General features: G+C 44.8%; 1 protein-coding gene across 1 annotated transcript; it reads left to right on the top strand.

The window, feature by feature from the left end:
• The first annotated feature begins 1,762 nt into the window (after positions 1–1,762).
• LOC139278139 (probable G-protein coupled receptor 139) lies at positions 1,763–27,050 on the top strand. The gene is made up of 2 exons (XM_070896795.1): positions 1,763–1,847; positions 26,158–27,050. Exons 1-2 carry the CDS (start codon positions 1,763–1,765, stop codon positions 27,048–27,050), a joined length of 978 nt encoding a protein of 325 aa, XP_070752896.1.

Here is a 27,050-nt window from a genome sequence, read left to right as displayed (position 1 = left end):
GTGCATCCAGGAGGGCGCTGAGCACCTCGAGTCTCATTGCCGAGAGCATGCAGAAACCAAGTGTAGGCAGCAGAAAGAGCGTGCGGCAAACCAGTCCCACCCAACCTTTCCTTCAACCACTGTCTGTCCCATCTGTGACAGTGACTATAATTCATGTATTGTACTGTTCAGTCACCTAAGAACTCATTTTTGGAGTGGAAGCAAGTCTTCCTCGATTTTGAGGGACTGCCTATGATGATGAAACGTAATATGTGATCAATGTTTCCCAAATGCTCCCTCACTGAAACATGTTCCACTTGTCCCACTTCATTCCCCACAACCAGATCCAGCACTGCATCCTTGGCCTGGAAACACACTGACGAAGGAAGTTCTCTTGTATCCATTTCAACAATTCCTCCTCCTCTTTGGCCTTTACACTTTTATGTTCCCACTCTGCATTAGGATAGTTGATGACCCCCATTATCACTACTCTGTACTTCTTGCATTTTTCTGCAATTTCCCTGCATATTTGGTTCTCTATGTCTTTTCCATATTTGGTGGGCTGTAGTATACACCCAGCAGGGTAATAGCTCCTCTATTGTCTTTAATTCTAACCAAATAAATTCTGGGGGGAGAAATTTGGCTGCTTTGCACCTCCCGTTAGCACCTGTGAGGGGCGGTAACGGGACACTATGGGATTACTGACTGGGTGAGGCAAATTCACCGATGCCCGCGAACTTCCCTGGCGGTTTTATGCTGGCGCTAACACTTACCGCCTTGGTCTCTCGGTGGATCTTGACATCATCAAGTGCGCAGCACCCCCATTACCGCCCTGGATGTGATATTCGCTCCCGCCGGGCATCAACAACGGCAGCTGCAGGAGACGTGGTCACCTCGGCCGGCTGCTTGGGGAGCGATAGTTAAAGGAGTGTTAGTCAGTTAGGTCAAACGTTATTACTGGCAGCAGTCTGGTGCCTTCTGATTGTTTCTGATGACTCATTGCTGCGCAATGTCTCAGCCCTCCACTCTCTGAGAGTGATGGGGGCTGTTATGGCAGCCATGTACGTCCCCTGGCCCCACAGACGCAAGAAGAAGAATGTTGCCAACCAGCATTGGTCCTTCACTTTAAGCGAGGGAAGGAGCCTCTGATGCCTCGCCACTACCGCCTTCTCACTCATTTTCGTGCTCTAAGAGAAATGGCAGCGCTTGATTTACTAAAGCTGAAGTTCCCAGGATGGAAAAAGGATTATACATTGCTCACTTTTCAAAAGTTATCGCCCCAAACGGGGCGCAACAGAATTTCTAGCCCCCAGTCTTTGAACGTTCAAGTACATCATCCCTTCCTAGTACTGCAAGTGTTTTTGATCAATACTGCTATCCACAATTCTTTTTTCTTTCCCTATCTTTCCTAAATACATTGTAGGCAGGAATATTTAGTGGTCATTCTCCCTTTGTTTACACCAGGTCTCCACTATATCATAATCCAATGTGGCTACTTGTGCCTGCAGCTTGTTGCCCACACTCCATGCATTTACATACATGCACTCCACCCCGTCTCAGTCTCTCTCGCAATTCCCCCCTGTCTGATCCCTCCTATTTCTGAACTAATCCTTATTCTAAATACTGCTTGTCTCCCTCAGATCTGTTTGTTCAAATGACTGTAAGTAACATCAATGATCATCTAACCTAATTGTGTCCCTGGAGGGTTTATTTTGTATGTATAAGGGTTCCTTTAGATGCTCACAGTCTCAGTTGAAGTTGGAGTCATTGCTTGAAATTGAGCATGAAATATCCGTTCAATGTGTTACCAACACTCGCTGATGTCGAGGTCATTTACTGCCCTGTGCTAGGGGCCATCGGAGTGCCGAGTAAGTTACTAAAACCTCCATCACTTTGTAATTGGCCAAGTGTTTCCGCGTGGAGCACAATCGCCAATCCAGGTGCAAATTGTGCTCAAACTTGCGCTAGTTTTGGCAAGTGTTTTTGTTTTTCAAGTTTCCGTTCAAACATATTTGAGCATCTCCGAATGTAAAATCTGCTGTGAAGAAGCGCAATTGGGCAGTGTTTTAGAATGTCCTTTTTTTAAAAAATTGCTCAAAAGATATTCTTTGATATATTGCGGCTTGGGACGTTTTACTACATTAAAGGTGCTATATAAATATAAATTGTTGTTGTTGTATTACGAGTGGTAACTTGGTCCAGTTTTATCAATACATCTGAAAATGGGTTAATCGCAAAAAATAAGCATTTCTAATCAGACTGTCTAGTCCCACCACCTGTGAGTAATCCGATTTTAAATAACTGAAAATGACTTAAAAATATATACAAAATAATTTACTCGTTACATTGGTGTACAGTAGTCAGTTTCTTATTAATTTTTAAAAGATAATTAAAAGTTTTCAAAACATGCCTAGTGTTCTTGCACCGAAAAAACAGCTTAATTTCAAGAGCCTCCTTTTAGGTGCAATTAGTGGAAACTCGCCCCGGTGATTAATTAGCTCTGGGGACATGGCCAGTTTTGTGTGTAGGGGCAGCTTCTAACGCAATGTTTTTTAAACTAGCGCAAAAGATCGCTTAATACAACTCCAGGATCTTTTGCACAGGTTTGGCCGAATTGAGGCGAATTGTGTTGAAAAAACCAACGCAACGTAGTGGAAATTCTTGCCAATAATGTCTTTAACTTTGGATTGTTTTATATCTGGGGGTCTGATAATGTGACACCGTGTCTGATATCTTTATTACCCGGTCGCCTCTTTGGTGACTTTATTTCTTCAATGTGATTTTCATGTTAAGTATAAAGCTTGTGGAATCCCACTGTGGGACACTGGATGGGATGTGTTGCTCCACTTTCCTCTTCCTGCTTTAGCAGGTCATTGAGAGGATTGTAGATGGGGAAGAGCCCCTGAGTCTGAGAGGAGATTTCTGGACAAGCTATGTTGTGGGCCCACCAATGAGCGATGAAATGTAGTAAGTGTAAAGCATTGCAAGTAGGAAGAAAACAATCTTGATTGAGTTGTGTGATGAAGTAGTGGAGAGGGTTGCTTAGGAAAATGTTGTTGATGTGTATATGGATTTTCAAAAGGTGGTTGGTAAAGTACCACATAATAGACTTGTTAGCAAATTGAAGCACATGGAATTAAAGGGCAATTGCAGCGTGGATATAACATTGGCTAAGGGACAGAAAGCAGAGAGTAGTGGTGAATGGTTGTTTTTCAGACAGGAGAGAAGTGATGTCGCCCAGAGGGCGATACTAGGACCACTGCTCCTTTTGATATATATTAATGACCTGGACTTGGGCATAATTACAGGGAATAATTTCGTAGTTTGTAGGTGAAACAAAATTCGGAAATGTTGTGAACAATGAGGGGATAGTAACGGAACTCAGATTGGTAAAATGGGCAGACACATGGCAGATTACATGTAATACAGAGAATTGTGATGTGATTCATTTGGGTAGAAAGAATGAGGACAGACAATATGACCAAATTATCCAATTTTAAAAGGGGTGCTGGAACAGAGAGACATGGGACTGTGTGTACATAAGTCATTGGAGATGGCAGGGCAAGTTGAGAAGGCTGTTAGGCTGTTAAAACGGCACACGGGATCATTGGCTTTATTAATCGAGAAATAGAGTAAATAAGTAACAAAGTTGTGCTAAACTGTTGCCCAAGACTCACTGTAGGTTTGCAGATAGTTTACTCGGTGGGTATTTAGTCACCACAGTCGCAACAATTTGGTGGGACTTTGAGTATTGAAAGAAAATTATCGACAAATGTTACGTTTAAGCCAAATAAACTTTATTTCCCAAAGTAGAATTAAAGTACAAACAATGTATAAAATAGCACATAGGCCTCACAGAGGTGATCAATCTCCGCCACTGATGTCCTGCTTTAAGCTCCCAGCTTAAGGTCCAGCTTCTCTCGAGGATGGGTCCTAGGTTCTCGCTGCCAAGGTGGGGTTTCCCCTCCTGGTTTATACTATTCTATAGTCTATCCCATCTCTTTGATTACACATTCGTCTGCCCTGATAATTAGTTAATTCTGAACTTTATTTTCCATGATTAGTTTATAATTGTTATTGGCTATGCTAAGGAAGGATTGACTAAACTTCAGTTTCAATTGGTAATTCATTTCTATGTTCAAGGCACCTTAACCTTACTCTTGGGTCTTCCCATCTTATGTTGCCATAGCCTGCATATTTCTACATTCCTCCCTATGATCATGTTAAATCGAAGATTATCATGATCACCCGTTCATGTCATCATAAGGCTTCTCTTGTCTTGATTTGTGCAAAGCTTGATAAATCTCTACATTCTCAAGTCTCAGCTTCAGCCACTTTTCTAGTTTCAACATTCTTCTCCATGTGAGGCATAAGCGCACGAACACCACCATGATTAGGATCACTGTAACGTGTGGGAATACTCTGATCCAGGGATGGATCTTGATGCTGTTTCCACAATTCCATATGTCGTCTCACCAGATGTTTACTGGAATATTTTTTTATGTCTTTTTCTATTCCTTTGGTATTTTGTTCCACCTTAAAAAGTAGGACCTCAAAAGTAGTAATCTCGGGATTGCTACCAGTGCCACGTGCTAGTCAGAGTAGGAATCGCAGGATAGCGCAGATGAATATGTGGCTTGAGCAGTGGTGCAGCAGGGAGAGATTCAAATTCCTAGGGCATTGGAACCGGTTCTGGGGGAAGTGGGATCAGTACAAACCGGACGGTCTGCACCTGGGCAGGACCGGAACCAATGTCCTAGGGGGAGTGTTTGCTAGTGCTGTTGGGGAGGAGTTAAACTAATATGGCAGGGGGATGGGAACCAATGCAGGGAGACAGAGGGAAACAAAAAGGAGGCAAAAGCAAAAGACAGAAAGGAGATGAGGAAAAGTGGAGGGCAGAGAAACCCAAGGCAAAGAACAAAAAGGGCCATTGTACAGCAAAATTCTAAAAGGACAAAGAATGTTAAAAAAACAAGCCTGAAGGCTTTGTGTCTTAATGCAAGGAGTACCCGCAATAAGGTGGATGAATTAACTGTGCAAATAGATGTTAACAAATATGATGTGATTGGGATTACGGAGACGTGGCTCCAGGATGATCAGGGCTGGGAACTCAACATCCAGGGGTATTCAACATTCAGGAAGGATAGAATAAAAGGAAAAGGAGGTGGGGTAGCATTGCTGGTTAAGGAGGAGATTAAGGCAATAGTTAGGAAGGACAGTAGCTTGGATGATGTGGAATCTAAATGGGTAGAGCTGCAGAACACCAAAGGGCAAAAAACGTTAGTGGGAATTGTGTACAGACCTCCAAACAGTAGTAGTGATGTTGGGGAGGGCATCAAACAGGAAATCAGGGGTGCATGCAATAAAGGTACAGCAGTTATAATGGGTGACTTTAATATACACATAGATTGGGCTAGCCAAACTGGAAGCAACACGGTGGAGGAGGATTTCCTGGAGTGCATAAGGGATGTTTTTTTTAGACCAATATGTCGAGGAACCAACTAGGGGGGAGGCCATCTTAGACTGGATGTTGTGTAATGAGAGAGGATTAATTAGCAATCTCGTTGTGCGAGGCCCCTTGGGAAAGAGTGACCATAATATGGTGGAATTCTGCATTAGGATGGAGAATGAAACAGTTAATTCAGAGACCATGGTCCGGAACTTAAAGAAGGCTAACTTTGAAGGTATGAGGCGTGAATTGGCTAGGATAGATTGGCGAATGATACTTAAGGGGTTGACTGTGGATGGGCAATGGCAGACATTTAGAGACCGCATGGATGAACTACAACAATTGTATATTCCTGTCTGGCGTAAAAATAAAAAAGGGAAGGTGGCTCAACCGTGGCTATCAAGGGAAATCAGGGATAGTATTAAAGCCAAGGAAGTGGCATACAAATTGGCCAGAAATAGCAGAGAACCCGGGGACCGGGAGAAATTTAGAACTCAGCAGAGGAGGACAAAGGGTTTGATTAGGGCAAGGAAAATGGAGTACATTAAGAAGCAAAAGTTTCTATAGATATGTAAAGAGAAAAAGGTTAGTAAAGACAAACGTTGGTCCCCTGCAGTCAGAATCAGGGGAAGTCATAACGGGGAACAAAGAAATGGCAGATCAATTGAACAAGTACTTTGGTTCGGTATTCACTAAGGAGGACACAAACAACCTTCCGGATATAAAAGGGGTCGGAGGGTCTAGTAAGGAGGAGGAACTGAGGGAAATCCTTATTAGTCGGGAAATTGTGTTGGGGAAATTGATGGGATTGAAGGCCGATAAATCCCCAGGGCCTGATGGACTACATCCCAGAGTACTTAAGGAGGTGGCCTTGGAAATAGTGGATGCATTGACAGTCATTTTCCAACATTCCATTGACTCTGGATCAGTTCCTATGGAGTGGAGGGTAGCCAATGTAACCCCACTTTTTAAAAAAGGAGGGAGAGAGATAAAAGGGAATTATAGACCGGTCAGCCTGACATCGGTAGTGGGTAAAATGATGGAATCAATTATTAAGAATGTCATAGCAGCGCATTTGGAAAATGGTGACATGATAGGTCCAAGTCAGCATAGATTTGTGAAAGGGAAGTCATGCTTGACAAATCTTCTGGAATTTTTTGAGGATGTTTCCAGTAGAGTGGACAAGGGAGAACCAGTTGATGTGGTATATTTGGACTTTCAGAAGGCGTTCGACAAGGTCCCACACAAGAGATTAATGTGCAAAGTTAAAGCATATCGGATTGGGGGTAGTGTGCTGACATGGATTGAGAACTGGTTGTCAGACAGGAAGCAAAGAGTAGGAGTAAATGGGTACTTTTCAGAATGGCAGGCAGTGACTAGTGGGGTACCGCAAGGTTCTGTGCTGGGGCCCCAGCTATTTACACTGTACATTAATGATTTAGACGATGGGATTAAATGTAGTATCTCCAAATTTGCGGATGACACTAAGTTGGGTTGCAGTGTGAGCTGCGAGGAGGATGCTATGAGGCTGCAGAGTGACTTGGATAGGTTAGGTGAGTGGGCAAATGCATGGCAGATGAAGTATAATGTGGATAAATGTGAGGTAATCCACTTTGGTGGTAAAAACAGAGAGACAGACTATTATCTGAATGGTGACAGATTAGGAAAAGGGGAGGTGCAAAGAGACCTGGGTGTCATGGAACATCAGTCATTGAAGGTTAGCATGCAGGTACAGCAGGCGGTTAAGAAAGCAAATGGCATGTTGGCCTTCATAGCGAGGGGATTTGAGTACAGGGGCAGGGAGGTGTTGCTGCAGTTGTACAGGACCTTGGTGAGGCCACACCTGGAGTATTGTGTACAGTTTTGGTCTCCTAACCTGAGGAAGGACATTCTTGCTATTGAGGGAATGCAGCGAAGGTTCACCAGACTGATTCCCGGGATGGCGGGACTGACCTATCAAGAAAGACTGGATCAACTGGGCTTGTATTCACTGGAGTTCAGAAGAATGAGAGGGGACCTCATAGAAACGTTTCAAATTCTGACGGGGTTAGACATGTTAGATGCAGGAAGAATTTTCCCAATGTATGGGAAGTCCAGAACCAGGGGACGCAGTCTTAGGATAAGGGGTAAGCCATTTAGGACCGAGATGAGGAGGAACTTCTTCACCCAAAGAGTGGTGAACCTGTGGAATTCTCTACCACAGAAAGTTGTTGAGGCCAATTCACTAAATATATTCAAAAAGGAGTTAGATGAAGTCCTTACTACTAGGGGGATCAAGGGGTATGGCAAGAAAGCAGGAATAGGGTACTGAAGTTGCATGTTCAGCCATGAACTCATTGAATGGCGGTGCAGGCTTGAAGGGCCGAATGGCCTACTCCTGCACCTATTTTCTATGTTTCCATGTTTCTATGTTTTATATACTAATTCCGGCTGGCTGTGGATCCTAAACAAATGTTCCTTTTCCAGCGCAATATCATTATCATATTTGGCAAAGTAGTCTCTCAGATGTCCCTTTAGTTTGACGCTCATGTTGATCTCCACGGCTGGCCTTCTATCTATATTGATGATTTCTTCATTCCCCAGTCTCATTGGTATTTGGGGATGTAGACAGAAGGTGGAATCTTTTATGGGGCATACTCTATTCTCATAATGGTAAGTTTTTTCATTCGTGGTGATGTGGTAAGCCCCGTTTCCTTGGTAATTGGTTCTTATGATTGATTTCGTAGTTGCTTCAATCATCATGGTGCAATTTACGGGTGGGTTTACTTTGAACCCACACCTGGCGGTGTTGGTGGAATAGATTTTGTATGAACATATCACCACTTGTTCTGTTTGTTCGCATTGATCAAGTCTGGTGCCGACCAAGGTATCGTTCTGTGATACAGCATATGGCAACAGATGGTCATACCTTACCTAGACTCCTCCCTGTATTCTCCCTATATTCTGGACCTCCAGCAAATCCATCTTTCCTTGCTCTACCATAATCGGTATACCAATAACTAGACCCAAGGAGCTATTACTGCTACTGCCCTTGCAGTCCTTGTTGAATCAAACTTTACTAAGTTTCCTCAGTTCATAATTGTTAATGTGACCATCATCACAATCCTTGCTTCTGACTAGTCTAAACAGTTGGGTATTGTTTATCCAGGTTGCTACTTTTGCCTGGTTAGCTAACATCAAGTTTTCTCAGTTGATTCAAATCCCAGTCCCCGTAAACACTACATAACGTTTGGCTTTGGGTTATATTGTCCTGTCTCTTAGTTACCCAAATTATTTTATTGATGGTTTGAGCATGTCCTTCTAAAACTCTTACTATCCCTTCCTGTGTCTGAGCATCTTCCTTTCCTGCCTGTGATGAGTTCACTGATTGTCGTTCAAATCCTTTAGGACTCCCTTGATCTGATTAGTCAAAGTTTTAATCTTATCGTTCAAACTTGCTATATATCCAGGGTATTCACAGTAGCCATACTGACGCCATATATGGTGCCTACATCGTTTATTAATCCTCTCTTCCTTCTCATTTTTCCCTCTGTGATACTGTCTCCTACCTCTTGCTTGAGCAACACCTTCACCAAATTCGCGTAGATCTGTTTCTGCTCCTTTGGACACCAGTCGGACAATTTCATATTTAACATATTTAGCACAACGGGTACTACTTTGCACTGTACATTGTCATACACAACCTTTCTTGCCGGTCTTATAACAACGCCTCCCCTTGGACCTGGCTTGTGTTTGGTGCAGTCCCAAACCGGAAGTGAGGTCGTAGCAAGTGGGGTAGTTGGTTCGGGGGTAGTAGGTGTCTGTAATACCTGAACCACTATCTTCCCTTGGTGTTTACATGAGCACGTTGGTTTTAAGCTCTTCCGTGGGTTACTGATTATGTTTCTTACAGTTGGACAGCTGATAAGCTCTTAATAAACCTTCTTAAAAAATTGTCACTCCAGAGAGCAGTCCAGTCTGCAAGAACACCCCAACCCCCTCCCCTCCCCCCCCCCCCCCACCGAAAAAAAAAAATATCCTTTTAAACACAGTTTAAATAGAACCACATTGACTGGACCTTTTCAAAAGATAAGATTGAATTATCCCCTTAAATTTAAGATAAATTTCCCTTCCCGAGTGCTGGAGCAGCAACTCGTATCAATTTAGCTAGTTAACTTTAATTTCACAATAAGCTATGTCCAGCCTTTGTGATTTAACAAAACAAAAACAAAGGCACTTTATCTTCGCTATCGAGTATCGTGGAAGATAACACATGATTCCAAATCATGCATTCCAGGCATTTTTTTTTAAAGCAGTCTTAAGTTCAATTTTGTCACCATGCTGCGACATTTGAAATCCATCATTGCAGATAAGAAGTTCAAACTCTTGAACATTACTGGGGCTTTTCTCCTTTGTTCCAGCAAAAGTTCAAGTTTGGTAACACCTTGAAGTCACTTCCATATTAAACAACCCCTCTTGGTAATCTTGCACCATCAGTAGTCCTGCTTAGAAGAAAAAAACAGAAACTCTATTGTGGTTTTCCTGCCATTCCACTGGATTCATTCATCAATTCTGATCCCTTTTCTGTCACTGAGGGACACATCTACTCAAATTCAAAACTTTAAAAATGTTCTTAAAATTTTAAAATGCTCAAAATATTTACATTCAACTCTGCAAAAAGATGTTGCTTTCTGAAGCCTGGTGCAGAGTTATCTTTCTTTTTTTCCGCATTTTTAAAATTTGACAAACACATAACAATGGTAAACAACTTTAAACATTCTCCCTGAAAACATCAAAGGTTTTTACACAGACAGGCTTACAGAGACATTTCATGACTTTTCACCCCCGGTGTCATAAGACAAGCCATATCCCTGGCCCCGGATAATGCTAGGGTCAACTTATTGATTTTTTTCATTTTAGGGCCCGTGATTGGCCTCTTCATATACTGGATTTAGAACTCCCCTGTCTGCCACCTTTATATCTTTTAACTGACCCTCAGCCTTGTCAGCTCTCTCTGAGTTCCTATTTATTTCCTCTCGCTGAGCCTGACACTGCCTTCTACTTTTGGTGGCCTGAAATTGCAGATACTCTATCTTGTTTCTAGCCGTTTCTTCCTGCGCTTTTCTCTCCTGCCTTTCATTGCTCAAAACTTCTGTCAGCCGGTTCATGACGGCCTCTCTCTCTCCTGCCCTACTTTCTGGCATAAAAATAAAACAGGAAAGGTGGCTCAACCGTGGCTAACAAGGGAAATTAGGGATAGTGTTAAATTCAAGGAAGAGGTATATAAATTGGCCAGAAAAAGCAGCAAACCTGAGGACTGGGAGAAATTTTAAATTCAGCAGAGGAGGACAAAGGGTTTAATTAGGAGGGGGAAAATAGAATATGGGAGTAAGCTTGCACGGAACATAAAAACTGACTGCAAAAACTTCTATAAACATATGAAGAGAAAAAGATTAGCGAAGACAAACGTAGGTCCCTTGCAGTCAGAAGCAGGTGAATTTATAATGGGGAACAAAGAAATGGCAGACCAATTGAATAAATACTTTGGTTCTGTCTTCACTAAGAAAGACACGGATAACCTCCCGAAAATACTAGTGAACCGAGGGTCTAGCGGGAAGGAGGAACTGAGGGAAATCCTCATTAGTCAGGAAATGGTGTTAGGGAAACTGATGGGACTGAAGGCCGATAAATCTCCAGGGCCTGATAGTCTGCATCCCAGAGTACTTAAGGAAGTGGCCCTAGAAATATTAGATGCATTTGTAGTCATTTTCCAAAATTCCATGGACTCTGGATCACTACCTATAGATTAGAGGGTAGCGAATGTAACACCACTTTTTAAAAAAGGAGGGAGAGAGAAAATGGGAATTATAGATCGGTTAGCCTGACATCAGTGGTGGGGAAAATGCTGGAATCAATTATTAAAGATGTAATAGCAGCGCATTTGGAAAGCAGTGACAGGATTAGTCCAAGTCAGCATGGATTTATGAAAGGGAAATCATGCTTGACAAATCTTCTAGCGTTTTTGAGGATGTAACTTGTAGAGTGGATAAGGGAGAACCAATGGATGTGGTGTATTTGGACTTTCAAAAGGCTTTTGAAAAGGTCCCACATAAGAGATTAGTGTACAAAATTAAGGAACATGATATTGGGGGTAATGTATTGACATGGATAGAGAACTGGTTGGCAGACAGGAAGCAAAGAGTGGGAATAAACGGGTCCTTTTCAGAATGGCAGTCAGTGACTAGTGGGGTGCTGCAAGGTTCAGTGCTGGGACCCCGCTATTTACAATATACATTAATGATTTGGATGAAGGAATTGAATGTAATATCTCCAAGTTCGCAGATGACACTAAGCTGGGTGGCAGTGTGAGTTGTGAAGAGGATGCTAAGAGACTGCAGGGTGACTTGGCAGATGCATGGCAGATGCAGCATAATGTGGATAAATGTGAGTTTATCCACTTTGGTGGCAAAAACAGGAAGGCAGATTATTATCTGAATGGGACAGAATAGTAAAAGGCTAGGTGCAAAGAGACCTGGGTGTCATGGTACATCAGTCACTGAAGGTGGGCAGGCATGTACATCAGGCAGTAAAGAAAGCAAATAGCACATTGGCCTTCATAGCGAGAGGATTTGAGTATAGGAGCAGGGAGGTCTTACTGCAGTTGTACAGGGCTTTGAGTATTGTGTGCAGTTTTGGTCTCCTAATCTGAGGAAGGACATGCTTGCTATTAAGGGAGTCCAGCGAAGGTTTACCGGGATGGCAGGACTGATATATGAAGAACGACTGGATCGGCTAGGCTTATACTCACTGGAATTTAGATGAAGGAGAGGCGATCTCATAGAAACATATAAAATTATGATGGGACTGGACAGTTTAGATGCAGGAAGAATGTTCCCGATGTTGGGGAAGTACAGAACCAGGGGTCACAGTCTAAGGATAAAATGTAAGCCATATAGGACCGAGATGACAAGAAACTTTTTCATCCAGAGAGTGGTGAACCTGTGGAATTCTCTACCACAGAAAGTTGTGGAGTCCAGTTCGTTGGATATTTTCAAAAGTGAGTTAGATGTGGCCCTTATGGCTAAGGTGATCAGGGGGTATGGAGAGAAAGTGGGAGTGGGGGTACTAAAGTTGCATGATCAGCCATGATCATATTGAATGGCGGTGCAGGCTCGAAGGGCCGAATGGCCTGCTCCTGCACCTATTTTCTATGTTTCTATGTTTTTGAATCGTGTTTCTCTTTTTCCAAACGCTCAACTTGCTCCATGAGCATCTGAATTATCCTGGCCACCTTGAGACCCCTTTTCTGTGGATTTGTCTTGGAGCTCTATGCTCCCTAGCCCGGTGACCCATTACCGCACAGTAAAATACCCATAATCGCTCTGCATAGGTACAGGGGTGTTGTTCCAGGGACTGTCTAAAGTTAGCCAATTCCATAACAGGGTCCTTACTGTTGACCCCTGAACATCCTGTATAGCGATCCACAATTCCGCCAAGGTTCCTCCTCCCATACTTTGTGTTTGCGGCATGGCCCCAAAAATAACCGGTCCCAGACACAAAGTTACCAATTTCCTTTGTTCTGCTTCATCTAATCCGTGGGTCTAAGAGGCCTGTTTGACTGATGCTTTCCGTAATTCAAAACTATTTTTCCCCTTCATATTTAGAAATACCTTTGGAAATTTTACTTAGTTGGGAAACATTCAAGGGGGTGGAGTAACGTACGGGTACGTCACCCTTGATACCCCCACCCCTAGTAGTTATCATGGGATTCATGGTGGCCTGACATGCTGGGGGGTCAGGGGCATAAGGTGGGGGCTTTCTCTATTCCTCTAATTCTGGGTCATGTTCATACTCATAGGCTGCCTCAGCCAAATCAGCATAGTTAATTTCGGAACCCCCTTGGTCAGAGAAAAGGCAAATCATTCCTCTGTGGGAGGATAATTGTGCTTTTAATTTATCAATTTCTTTATGGCAGGGAGTATGGTCTGATTTATCATACTTCTCCCTTTGGTGAAACTGCTGCATTATCTAAGGGCTAACTTCAAGTCCTGGCATCCGGTTGCCAGGCGATCTTGGGCCAATCCCGATGCCCTCAATTCTTTCTTTCACCTATTAGTCGCAAATACACTTGAATCTATGGTTCGCAGACTAGCCGTAATTATTTTTCGTACTTGAGTTGGGTATTTTCTCTCCTTAATTCCTCTATTTCCCTTTTGACCCTTTCCAATTCGCGCGTTTGCTCCTGGAGTTGGGTTCGTTCATTCCGTAACTCGTGATACCAGGCTCCCATTTGTACATATTTGTAATTTTTACCTTTTAGGGTTTTACTGGCGCCTGTTAAAGTAGTTTCTAAAATTTTTTGGCCTGTACTTTCAGTTGGCCATAACATGGACATTGTCGACATCCAACTGAAATTTCTGAATCATTACTCGGTTAAACTGCTCTTCCCAATCATGGGAGGTAATTTCCTTATTTTTTTTCCCTTTGTGTCTCCATACTGACTGTCCTTAGTCCTGGTCCCTGACCAGTTCAAATACTGACTTTCTTTCTTCCAATACTCTTTAAATTCACAGTCCCATCTGGGTCGCCAGTTTGTTGCCCAAAACTCACTGTAGGTTTGTAGACAGTTTACTCGGTGGGTATTTAGTTACTACAGTCGCAACAATTTGGTGGGACTTCGAGTATTGAAAGAAAGTCGTTGACAAATGTTACGTTTAAGCCAAATAAACTTTATTTCTCAAATTAGAATTAAAGTACAAACAATGTATAAAATAGCACATAAGCCTCACTACTTGTGCTTATATTACCCGTTAACAGAGGTGATCAATCTCTGCCACTGGTGTCTTGCTTTAAGCTCCTAGCTTAAGGTCCGGCTTCTCTCGTGTCCTGCTTTAAGCTCCCTGCTTAAGGTCCAGCTTCTCTCGAGGGTGGGTTCTAGGTTCTCACTGCCTTGGTGGGGTTTCCCCTCCTGGTACATACTATTCTCTAATTTGTCCCATCTCTTTGCTTACACATTTGTCTGTCCTGATGATTAGTTTATTCTAAACTTTATTTTCCATGATTAGTTTATAATTGTTACTGGCTATGCTAAGGAAGGATTGACTAAAGTTCAGTTTCAATTGGTAATTCATTTCTATGTTCAAGGCACCTTAACCTTATTCTCAGGTCTTCCCATCTTATGTTGCCATAGCCTGCATATTTCTACATTAACCTTTATAAAACACCGGTTAGGCCTCAGGTGCAGCATTATGGCCAATTCTGGATACTGCAATTTAGCAAGGTTGTCGAGGCCTTGGAGAGGGTGAAGAGGAGGTTTACTAGAATTGTACAAGGGATGAGGGACTTCAGTTACTTAGAGAGACTGGAGAAACTAGAGGACTCTGTGGTCAGTTTGTCGAATCACTGTGGAGCAATATTCACCAACATAAATAGAATGTTGAATTATGTATTGACAACATTAGAATCAAAATGGGTGCGAGCAGTGCTCAAACCGAGCACTAGATTGAGTTCTGATCCCGAGTAAAATAATGAGCCAGTTTAGCGAATAGCCAATAGACAACTGGAAAAACGTTTTAATCTTGAAAGGAATGACTGAAGAATGTATTAACTGGTACATATTGAGCAATACTTCAAACCACGCCATGGTCGTGGGTCAAGGGGGCACAGGTTCAAACTGGATATCAACAAATTTAGATCAGATGTCAGGAAGATTTATCACAGAAAGTGATCAAAGTAAAGACTGGACTTTGTCTGAATACCGAAACAGAAACCCTGAAACATGTGAGAAACTATTGAAGACCGTGTGGAGACATGATGGGATGTTTCTTGATGTTGGAACGAAGGGTGGATCAAATGATCTTTCTGTTTTGTGACCGAGATCCAGATCTGGCTGAGAAGTGCTATAAGATGTCCCATGGTCCTGAAAGGCGATATTTAAATGCAATTTCTTTCTTCCCATACTAAGTTCCATTCATCTACCACCCCTGCCATTACTGAGATCTACTGACTCCCCATCCTCCATGCATTGATTTGAAATACTTGTTTAAAGTCCCTGATCCTTAGCTTTTGAATCTCACCTTCCACCCTCCACTACTGTTCACCATGCCTTCGCCCGTCTCTGTCCTGTTCTGTGAAATTCTCCTCTCTTTTGTTTCTTCCCTCTCTCAGATGCTTTGACCTGCCCTTCTACCAGTCCCTGCTTGGGTCCGAGTCCCGTCCCTGACAAAGGAGCGCCACACACATGAATAAGTTAAAGCTGAAAATTAAGTGTCAAACTTTATCGTCGATACATTTCAGTGTTTGCATTTGTGAATTGGATGCAGAATGGGACATGGGGATGAATGGTCATGAAACTCCAAAAAAGCAGAAAATGTAAACCTATTTCCTGCCAAGGTTATTCCCTCCTCCCTCAAAGTGATGGCTGTTTGCAGGAGTAGGTTCCTTGGCACTGCTCGCTCCCTATTACCTCGCCTATTTTTTATGTTTGAGCCTTGATAACCATCTTTAATGGACTTTCACAATTCAAAGGAGCCCCTTCTAAATCAGGTAAAGACCTGTGTATTCCAGGCAATGTCAGGCGATAGTCATCGCGTACATTTCCCTCTACATAATATGTAGATTGCGAGCATTGTATGCTTAGGTTTCCAACTTTCAACATATCAAGAAAAAGTTTATATTTATTGATGACTGAAGCCGTCTTCTCCAGCCCCTATTACAGACTCTGCAATTTTGACACCCATTTCATAAGAACATAAGAAATAGAATCAGGAGTAGGCCATACGGCCCCTCGAGCCTGCTCCGCCATTTAATAAGATCACGGCTGATCTGATCCTGGCCTCAACTCCACTTACCTGCCCTTTCCCCTTAAGCTTTGACTTCGTTATCTTTCAAAAATCTGTCTATCTCCACCTTAAATATATTCAAAGACCCAGCTTCTACTGCTCTCTGATGCAGAGAATTCCAAAGATTCACGACTTTCTGAGAGAAGAAATTCTTCCTCATTTTCGTTTTAAATGGGCGACCGCATTGATCCCACACTCTGACCGTTGCCTGATGCTGCGGCCGCAACCGAGACTCCAGGATGTTATGTTGCCTCCCTGGTGCAAGGGTCAAGGATGTCTCGGAGCAGGTGCAGGGCATTCTGAAAAGGGAGGGTGAACAGCCAGTTGTTGTGGTGCATATAGGTACCAACAATAGAGGTAAAAAATGGAATGAGGTACTATGAGATGAATTTAGGAAGCTAGGAGCTAAATTAAAAAGTAGTAATCTCAGGATTACTACCAGTGCCACGTGCTAGTCAGAGTAGGAATCGCAGGATAGCTCAGATGAATATGTGGCTTGAGGAGTGGTTCACAAGGGAGGGATTCAAATTCCTGGGCCATCGGAACCGGTTCTGGGTAGGTAGGACCAGTACAAACCGGACGGTCTGCACCTGGGCAGGACCGGAACCAATGTCGGAGGGGGAATGTTTGCTAGTGCTGTTGGGGAGGAGTTAAACTAATATGCCACGGGGATGGGAACCTATGCAGGGAGACAGAGGGAAGTAGAATGGGGGCAGAAGCAAAAGATAGAAAGAAGAAAAGTAAAAGTGGAGGGCAGAGAAACCTAAGGCAAAACGCAAAAACGGCCACATTACACCAAAATTCCAAAGGGGCAAAGTGTGTTAGAAAGACAAGCCTGGAGGCTCTGTGCCTCAATGCGAGGAGTATTCGGAATAAGGTGGACACATTAACTGTGCAGATAGCAATTAACGGGTATGATGTAATTGGCATAGAATCATAGAAACATAGAAAATAGGTGCAGGAGTAGGCCATTTGGCCCTTCGAGCCTGCACTGCCATTCAATAAGATCATGGCTGATCATTCCCTCAGTACCCCTTTCCTGCTTTCTCTCCATACCCCTTGATCACTTTAACCGTAAGGGCCATATCTAACTCCCTCTTGAATATATCCAATGAACTGGCGTCAACAACTCTCTGCAGCAGGGAATTCCACAGGTTAACAACTCTCTGAGTGAAGAAGTTTCTCCTCAACTCAGTCGTAAATGGCATACCCCTTATCCTAAGACTATGTTTCCTAGTTCTGGACTCCCCCAATATCAGGAACATTCTTCCCGCATCTAACCTGTCCATTCCTGTCAGAATTTTATACATTTCTATGAGATCTCCTCTCATCCTTTTAAACTCCAGTGAATAAAGGCCCAGTCGATCCAGTCGCTCCTCATATGACAGTCCAGCCATCCCTGGAATTAGTCTGGTGAACCTTCGCTGCACTCCCTCAATAGCAAGAACGTCCTTCCTCAGATTAGGAGATCAAAACTGAACACAATATTCCAGGTGAGGCTTCACTAAGGCCCTGTACAACAGCAGTAAGGCCTCCCTGCTCCTATACTCAAATCCCCTAGCTATGAAGGCCACCATACCATTTGCCTTCTTCACCGCCTGCTGTACCTGCATGCCAACCTTCAATGACTGATGAACCATGACACTCAGGTCTCGTTGCACCTCCCCATTTTCCTAATCTGCCGCCATTCACGGAGACATGGCTCCAGGGTGACCAAGGCTGGGAACTCAACATCCAGGGATATTCAACATTTAGGAAGGATAGACAGAAAGGAAAAGGAGGTGGGATGGCATTGCTGGCTAAAGAGGAAAGTAATGCAATAGTAAGAAAGGACATTAGCTTGGATGATGTGGAATCGGTATGGGTGGAGATACGGAATACCAAGGGGCAGAAAACGCTAGTGGGAGTTGTGTACAGACCACCAAACAATAGTAGTAAGGTTGGGGACAGCATCAAACAAGAAATTAGGGATGCATGCAATAAAGGTACAGAAGTTATCATGGGCGACTTTAATCTACATATTGATTGGGCTAACCAAACGGGTAGCAATGTGGTGGAGGAGGATTTCCTGGAGGGTATTAGATATGGTTATCTAGACCAATATTTCGAGGAACCAACTAGGGAGCTGGCCATCCTAGACTGGTGAGATGTAACGAGAAAGGACTAATTAGCAATCATGTTGTGCGAGGCCCCTTGAGGAAGAGTGACCATAACATGGTAGAATTCTTTATTAAGATGGAGAGTGACATAATTAATTCAGAAACTAGGTTCCTGAACTTAAGGAAAGGTAACTTCGATGGTTTGAGGCGTGAATTGGCTAGAATAGACTGGCAAATGATACCTAAAGGGTTGACGGTGGATAGGCAATGGCAAACATTTAAAGACCACATGGATGAACTTCAGCAATTGTACATCCCTGTCTGGAGTAAAAATAAAACGGAGAAGGCGGCTCAACCGTGGCCAACAAGGCAAATTAAGGATAGTGTTAAATCCAAGGAAGAGGCATATAAATTGGCCAGAAAAAGCAACAAACCTGAGGACTGGGAGAAATTTAGAATTCAGCTGAGGAGGACAAAGGGTTTAATTAAGAGGGGGAAAATAGAATACGAGAAGAAGCTTGCCAGGAACATAAAAACTGACTGCAAAAGCTTCTATAGATATGTGAAGAGAAAAAGCTTAGTAAAGACAAACGTCGGTCCCTTGTAGTCGGATTCAGGTGAATTTACAATGGGGAACAATGAAATGGCAGACCAATTGAACAAATACTTTGGTTCTGTCTTCATGAAGGAAGATACAAATAACCGTCCGGAAGTACAAATGGACCGTGGGTCTAGCAAGAAGGCTGAACTGAAGGATATCCTTATTAGGTGGGAAATTGTGTTTTGGAAATTGATAGGGTTGAAGGCTGATAAATCCCCGGGACCTGATAGTCTGCATCCCAGAGTACTTAAGGAAGTGGCCCTAGAAATAGTGGATGGATTGGTGATCACTTTCCAACAGTCTATCGACTCCGGATCAGTTCCTATGGACTGGAGGGTAGCTAATGTAACACCACTTTTTAAAAAGGGAGGGAGAGAGAAAGCGGGTAATTATAGAGCAGTTAGCCTGATATCAGTCGTGGGGAAAATGTTGGAATCAATTATTAAGGATTGAAATAGCAGCGCATTTGGAAAGCAGTGACAGGATCGGTCTAAGTCAGCATGGATTTATGAAGGGGAAATCATGCTTGGCAAATCTTCTGGAATTTTTTGAGGATGTAACTAGTAGAATGGACAAGGGAGAACCAGTAGATGTGGTGTATTTGGAATTTCAAAAGACTTTTGACAAAGCCCCAGACAAGAGATTGGTGTGCAAAATCAAAGCACATGGTATTGGAGGTAATATACTGACGTGGTTAAAGAACTGGTTGGCAGACAGGAAGCAGAGAGTCGGGATAAACGGATCCTTTTCAGAATGACAGGCAGTGACTAGTGGAGTGCCGCAGGGCTCAGTGCTGGGACCCCAGCTCTTTACAATATACATCAATGATTTGGATGAAGGAATTAAGTGTAATATCTCCAAGTTTGCAGATGACACTAAACTGGGTGGCAGTGTGAGCTGTGAGGGGGACACTAGGAGGCTGCAGGCTGACTTGGACAGGTTAGGTGAGTGGGCAAGTGCATGGCAGATGCAGTATAATGTGGATAAATGTGAGGTTATCCACTTTGGGGGCAAAAACGCGAAGACAGAATATTATCTGAATGGCGGCAGATTAGGAAAAGGGGAGGTGCAATGAGACCTGGGTGTCATGGTTCATCAGTCATTGAAAGTTGCCATACTGGTACAGCAGACGGTGAATAAGGCAAATGGTATGTTGGCCTTCATAGCTTGGGGATTTGAGTATAGGAGCAGGGAGGTCTTACTGCAGTTGTACAGGGCCTTGGTGAGGCCTCACCTGGAATACTGTGCTCAGTTTTGGTCTCCTAATCTGAGGAAGGACATTCTTGCTATTGAGGGAGTGCAGCTAAGGTTCACCAGACTGATTCCCGGGATGGCAGGACTGACATATGAGGAGAGACTGGATCAACTGGGCCTTTATACATTGGTGTTTCGAAGGATGAGTGAGGATCTCATAGAAGCAGATAAGATTGAAACGGGACGGGACAGGTTAGATGCGGGTAGAATGTTCCCGATGTTGGGGAAGCCCAGAACCAGGGGACACAGTCTTAGGCTAAGGGGTAGGCCATTTAAGACTGAGATGAGGAGAAACTTCTTCACTTAGAGAGTTGTTAACCTGTGGAATTCCCTGCTGCAGAGAGTTGTTGATGCCAGTTCATTGAATATATTCAAGAGGGAGTTAGATATGGCCCTTACGGCTAAGAGGATCAAGTGGTATGGAGAGAAAGCAGGAAAGGGGTACTGAGGGAATGATCAGCTATGATCTTATTGAATGGTGGTGCAGGCTCAAAGGGCCAAATGGCCTAATCCTGCACCTATTTTCTATGTTTCTATGTTTCTATGTAACCAATGCCCAGCATCCTAATTGACCTTGAGTTGAAAATCTGACCCCATATCCTCCATCACAATAATCACTTGCCTTTACCCCCATAACATCACCGGTCTCAAGCCCTAACTCAGCCCATCTTCAGCTGAAACCATCATCCATGCTTCCAATGCTCTCCTGGCCAGCCTCCCATCCTCCATCCTCCATAAACCTCATCACGTCTAAATCTCTGCCGTCTATATCCTATTTCGGACAAAATCCGTCTCACCCATCACCCTGTAATAAATTACCTTCATTAGCTCCAGGTCCCCCAATGTCTCCAATTTAAAATGATCATTCTCCTGTTTAAATCCTTCATTCGCCTCACCCCTCCTTATCTTTGTAAACTCCTCCAGCCCTACAACCCCCTCTGATCTCTTCATTCCTCTGATGCTGGCCACTGTACACCCCGTACCTTCACTCCACCATTGACAGTACCTAAGCTTCAAACTCTGGAATTCACTCCCTAACCCGACACCACCTCACTCCCCACCCCGACCTTGCTATTTCTTCATTAAAACCCACCTCTTTGACCAAACTTTTGATCGCCCCTCTTATTATCTCCTACCTTGGCCCAGTGTCTGTTTTTTAATCTTGCTTTGGAAGATTTCTCTATGTTAAAGGTGTTATCTAAAAACAAGTCATTGTTTGAAAGAATATTCAATGGAATAAATGAGCACAACTGCAGCTGGATTAAAAAGAAAGTTACGTGAGAAGAAACTAGTGTAAGAGTGCGACAATATTATTTGAAAGTTTGCTTTTTTGTTTCATCAATAATTCTCATCACATTGGGGCGACTCACTGACCAATGTGGGCCTGAACCATAAAGGACTAAAATCCCAACATCGGGGCGTTTGAGCCTCCTGTTAGCACCCTCGGTGGGCGCTAACGTGGTGCAAGCGACTCTTTGTTCGGGCGTGGCGCCACTATCGACCTGCGCGGGAGTTTAGCAGTGGCGGTAACCGAGAGCGCCTCACTCCGCTGTGACGGCGACGTCGTCACCATGTACAGTGACCGGTTTTCGCCCCGGAGTGAATATTCAGCAGGGCCCCCTGAAGCTGTTGTAGGCACGCAGTCGGCTTTACGCCGCTCATGGGGTGAAAATTAAAGGGGAGGAGCAGCAGGAAAAAAAAATGGCCGACTTACTAGTCACGGCCTTCTTGTTGCTCGATCGTGCGGTCATCTTGCAGCCCGACACTCTGCTTCTGTGCCAGGCTGCTGCCACTGCTCCCTGGTGGTCCGGGGATGGCCTCGTTTACCACCCGCAGAGTCGGCAGCATAGCTCCCCCCCTTTAATGAAGGGGAGGGCCCTGTCTACCCGCCAGTGCTGCGTGTCCCACCATGTTCTGCTGCGAACACCGCTTGGCTTTGCGCCCTGCTCACCTCAGCGAGGAATCCCCTCGGGGGCAGCAACCTGAATATAGATCGCCGGCTGGGACATCTGTGCCATGCTCACCTATTCCCGCCTCGCTATTGTTACCTCCCCCAAATAGGGTGGTACCAAATCTCACGGCCCAAGTTCAATCCCAGCCTTGTGCAAGCAGGAAGCAAGACCATTTCCAGCAACCTTGCACATCCTGGAAGGGGTGGCTTTTGCCAGGCCCAGAATGTCCTCCAAACTGCTCGCACAGCACACTGAATGACCAAGGAATAGCATTGTAGGGGTAAAATGCAATCAAAAATAAAGGAGCGCTCCCTCAGGTAACACAACAATGACGATTCGGATGTGTCAATGTTGGTTTTGTTCTGGACCCAGAAAGGGTGGGCAGCCAGGCCTTGGTGAAGTGGCTGTGTTGGTGATTGGAGGCTACCACACTGTCCAACAGTTTCCACCCCAGCACTCCAGTGGTGCGGGGAAAGATAGTCAAGTAGAGAGTCTTCCACTGATCCACTTGCCCAAGCCAGATAGTACAATGCTCCACCAGAATATGTCCTGATGGAAGAAAAGGGTGAGGAAGTGGAGTTTGAACCAGTAGATATTAGAGGAAATCCCTCCATGTAGAGTGGAACAGCACACAGGGAATTCCTGAGAGACAAGAAAAGTTATGGGTGGGTGTGCGTTAAGGGTCTCTTGCCTATGAGCAGTTCCTCCCGAATAGGGATGAGATCAGATACAACTGCTCCAAGTATCGGAGCCGCCACAATGCACTCGAGAGACACAGGGCCATGTCTGGATTGTATTCTGCAGAAGACTTTGGTGGCAAGTAGGTGCTGAATATCTCTGAGGAGATCCAGCTGAGTCTGCAGCATGTCCCTGACTCTGGTAATCTTTGCAGCATCTCTGTTCTTGGCATTCTGGGGGGAGAGGTCGTAGTGGTCGTAGTCCATATCAGGACCAATGACATAGGTAGAAAGAGGGATGAGGTCCTGCAGGCAGAGTTTAGGGAGCTAGGAGAGAGATTAAAAAGCAGGACCTCAAAGGTAGTAATCTCCGGATTATTCCCAGTGCCATGAGCTAGTGAGTAAAGAAATAGGAGGATAGAGCAGATGAATATGTAGCTGGAGAGAGAGTGCAGGCGGGAGGGCTTTAGTTTCCTGAGGCATTGGGACCGTTTCTGGGGGAGATGGGACCTGTACAAGCCATACGGATTGCACCTCAACAGAGCCAGGACCAATATCCTCGCGGGGCGGTTTGCTAGTGCTGTTGGGGAGGGTTTAAATTAGCTTGGCAGGGGGGTGGGAACCTAAAAATAGATTCAGTAGGGAGGGGAGTAAAGCTGGAATTAGAAAGCAAAAATAAAGAAAGTGAGTTTGAAGGAGAGAAGAAATAAGCAGGGAAAAAGGGTAAAAAAATTTTTAAATGCACTTGTTTAAATGCACGTAGCATTCACAACAAAACAGATGAGTTGACGGCACAAATAGATACAAATGCGTATGATCTGATAGCCATTACAGAGATGTGGTTGCAAGGTGACCAGGACTGGGAATTAAATATTCAGGGGTATTTGACAATCCGGAAGGACAGACAGAAAGGAAAAGGAGGTGGGGTAGCTCTATTGATAAAGGATGGAATCACTGCAATAGTGAGAAACGATATTGGCTCAAATAATCAGGGTGTTGAAAAAGTTTGGGTGGAGATAAGGAATAATAAGGGGAAAAAGTCACTGGTGGGCATAATCTATAGGCCCCCTAACAGTAGCAACTCTGTTGGGCGGAGTATAAACCAGGAAATAGTGGGGGCTTGTAAAAAGGGAACAGCAATAATCATGGGCGATTTTAACCTCAAAATTGATTGGACAAATTAAATTGGTCAGGGGAGCCTTGAGGAAGTGTTCATAGAGTGCATTATGGCTTCCATATTTACAAAAGGATATACTTGCTTTGGAGGCAGTTCAGAGAAGGTTCATTAGGTTGATTCTGGAGATGTAGGGGTTGACTTATGAGGAAAGGTTGAGGAGATTGGGCCTCTACTCATTGGAATTCGGAAGAATGAGAGGTGATCTTATAGAAACGTTTAAGATTATGAGGGGGCTTGACAAGGTGGATGCAGAGAGGATGTTTCCACTGATAGGGGAGACTAGAACCAGGGGGCATAATCTTAGAATGAGGGGCCGCCCATTTAAAACTGAGATGAGGAGGAATTTCTTCTCTGAGGCTTATAAATCTGTGGACTTCGCTGCCTCACAGAGCTGTGGAAGCCGGGACATTGAATAGATTTAAGACAGAGATAGACAGTTTCTCAACCGATAATGGAATAACGGGTTATGGGGAGCGGGCAGGTAAGTGGAGCTGAGTCCATGATTGGATCAGCCATGATCATATTAAATGGTGGAGCAGGCTCGAGGGGCTGAATGGCCTACTCCTGTTCCTATTTTTTATGTTCTTATGTTCTCCATTCCTCCAGTGCATTGACAAAAGGCAGATGAAGGTAGGGATTGTGGAGGAGCAGCCTCACGATTGCAATGCTTCTTCGTCAAGACAGCCCATAATGGTAAACTGTAAGATTATCATTTCAGGGTCTGCAGACAGTAAGTTGCCCACCCAGTGTGTAAACATCACCAGCAACAGATCAGAGTAAGCCGGGAGCAAGACCTCTCCAACCGGCCCACACAGATCCAGTCCCCAATAACCTGCTCTAGCGGCAACTCAGGAAAGGCATGTGCAGATGACATACAGTTGATTGGTCATGGAACATCTCTGATGTACTCTCCTCCCAAAATGAGATCTATTAACTTTAATGACACTGCCGGACATAGCATACCAAATGTGGACCTCTGTGACAGAAGGTCCTCCTTCCCTCCTTGTGCTGTTAGCTTACTTGAAAGAGTTGCATTAATGCACATCGTTGCATTTAATCCATTGGCTCCCTCTTCCCTGGTCGAGAGCCTGGCCTCCTCCTTTCCCTTCCTCCCTGGTTGACAACATGCCCTCCTCCCTCACCCCTCTCCATTGGTTAACACTAGGCTTTCCTCCTTAACCCTTCCACCTTGCCCTCCCCCTCCCCCGTCACCCTCCCCACCTCGCCCCGGTTAACAGTAGACCATCCACCCTCCCCCTCCCCCCTCACCCTCCCCACCTCGCCCCAATTAACACTAGACCATCCACCCTCCCCCTCCCCACCTCGCCCCAATTAACACTAGACCATCCACTCACCCCCTCCCCCCTCACCCTCCCCACCTGGCTCCGGTTAACACTAGACCACCCCCTCTCCCCCTCCCCCCTCACCCTCCCCACCTGGCTCCGGTTAACACTAGACCACCCCCTCTCCCCCTTCCCCCTCACCCTCCCCCTCCCCACCTCGCTCCGGTTAACACTAGACCACCCCCCCCTCCCACTCCCCCCTCACCCTCACCCTCCCCACCTCGCCCCGGTTAACAGTAGACCATCCACCCTCCCCCTCCCCCCTCACCCTCCCCACCTCGCCCCAATTAACACTAGACTATCCACTCACCCCCTCCCCACCTCGCCCCGGTTAACACTAGACCACCCCCTCTCCCCCTTCCCCCTCACCCTCCCCCTCCCCACCTCGCTCCGGTTAACACTAGACCACCCCCCCCTCCCACTCCCCCCTCACCCTCACCCTCCCTGCCTCGCCCCGGTTAACACTAGACCATCCACCCCCCCACCTCCCCCACCCCGATCAACACCAGGCCCTCTTCCCTCGCCTGACCCATCGGTTAACACCAGGCCCCTCCCCTCCTCACTCTCCACCTGGTCTTTTGGCCAGAAATCATGCCTGTTCAATTTGTTTTTAAGATTGATGTTGTTGCTTTTATTTCTCACAATTGATTAGCAATTAGTTTTATTTTTGAACCGGTCCCCTGCCAAAAATACTGATGGAATCAGAAGACAGATTTGAATAGTGGATACTGAAAATTCAACAGAACATCCTGGTAAACTGATGCTTTGAGCTGAGCCAGTGATTTGACCTTGTTTTGTTTTCACAGTTAACTTGCTGGCGATTGTGATCCTGTCTCAGGGAAAGTGCGGTCTTTCCAAATGTGTCACTCGTTACCTGGTGGCCATGGCAGTGGCCGACCTCCTGGTTGTCATCACTGATGTGATACTGAGGTGGCTCATTATTTATTTCCCAGTCTCTTTTTTGGATATTACTTCCGTGTGTCGTTTGGTTACGGTGTTCATTTTTGTCGCCACAGTGAGTTCTGTCTGGTTGACAGTCGCTTTCACCTTTGATCGATTTGTGGCCATTTGTTGCCAGAAGCTGAAAACGAAATATTGCACTGGGAGAACTGCGGCGGTGGTAGTCGGAGCAGTGACTGTGCTGAGCTGTTTGGAAAGTGCTCCCTGGTTCTTCAAGTTCGAAGCTCGGTACATCTTCAATAACCTGGAATGGTTTTGCATCACAAAACCAGAGTATTACTCTTCAATCTTCTGGGCAGCGTTTGAGATTTTTCATCGGCTTCTAACCCCTTTGGTCCCGTTCCTTTTGATTCTGCTCCTCAACACCCTGACGGTCAGACACATCTTGCTGGCGAGCAGAGCCCGCAGGAGACTCCGGGAGGACAGCGATGGGGAGAGTCCCAGTGACCCAGAGATGGACAAACGCAGAAAATCCATTGTTTTACTCTTCACTATCTCAGGCAGTTTTATTGTTTTATGGATGACCTATGTTACATGTTTCATATATCAGCGAATCGCATTCATGTCCAATTCCTATACCCCTTCACCTGCCGCAGGTACCATCGGATACCTGCTCCAGCTCCTCAGTTCCTGCACAAACACATGCATTTACACCGTGACTCAGAGCCAGTTCCGGGAGCAGCTGAAAAAGATTGTGAAATATCCTTTCACTGTAATTCTTAGATCCATCAAAAAGTGA

This window comes from Pristiophorus japonicus, chromosome 13 (assembly GCF_044704955.1).
Source record: "Pristiophorus japonicus isolate sPriJap1 chromosome 13, sPriJap1.hap1, whole genome shotgun sequence".
In the NCBI taxonomy this organism is placed as follows: Eukaryota; Metazoa; Chordata; class Chondrichthyes; family Pristiophoridae; genus Pristiophorus; species Pristiophorus japonicus.
Note: the sequence above shows the minus strand (reverse complement) of the source record. Positions and strands in the feature narration are given on the sequence as shown.

What these genes read in the sequence shown, in the direction of transcription:
- LOC139278139 (XM_070896795.1), top strand. Translation starts at nt 1,763, where the DNA reads ATGAAATATCCGTTCAATGTGTTACCAACACTCGCTGATGTCGAGGTC. An exon ending in AGGGGCCATCGGAGTGCCGA is followed by an intron (nt 1,848 to 26,157) that starts GTAAGTTACTAA and finishes TTGTTTTCACAG; the next exon opens with TTAACTTGCTGGCGATTGTG.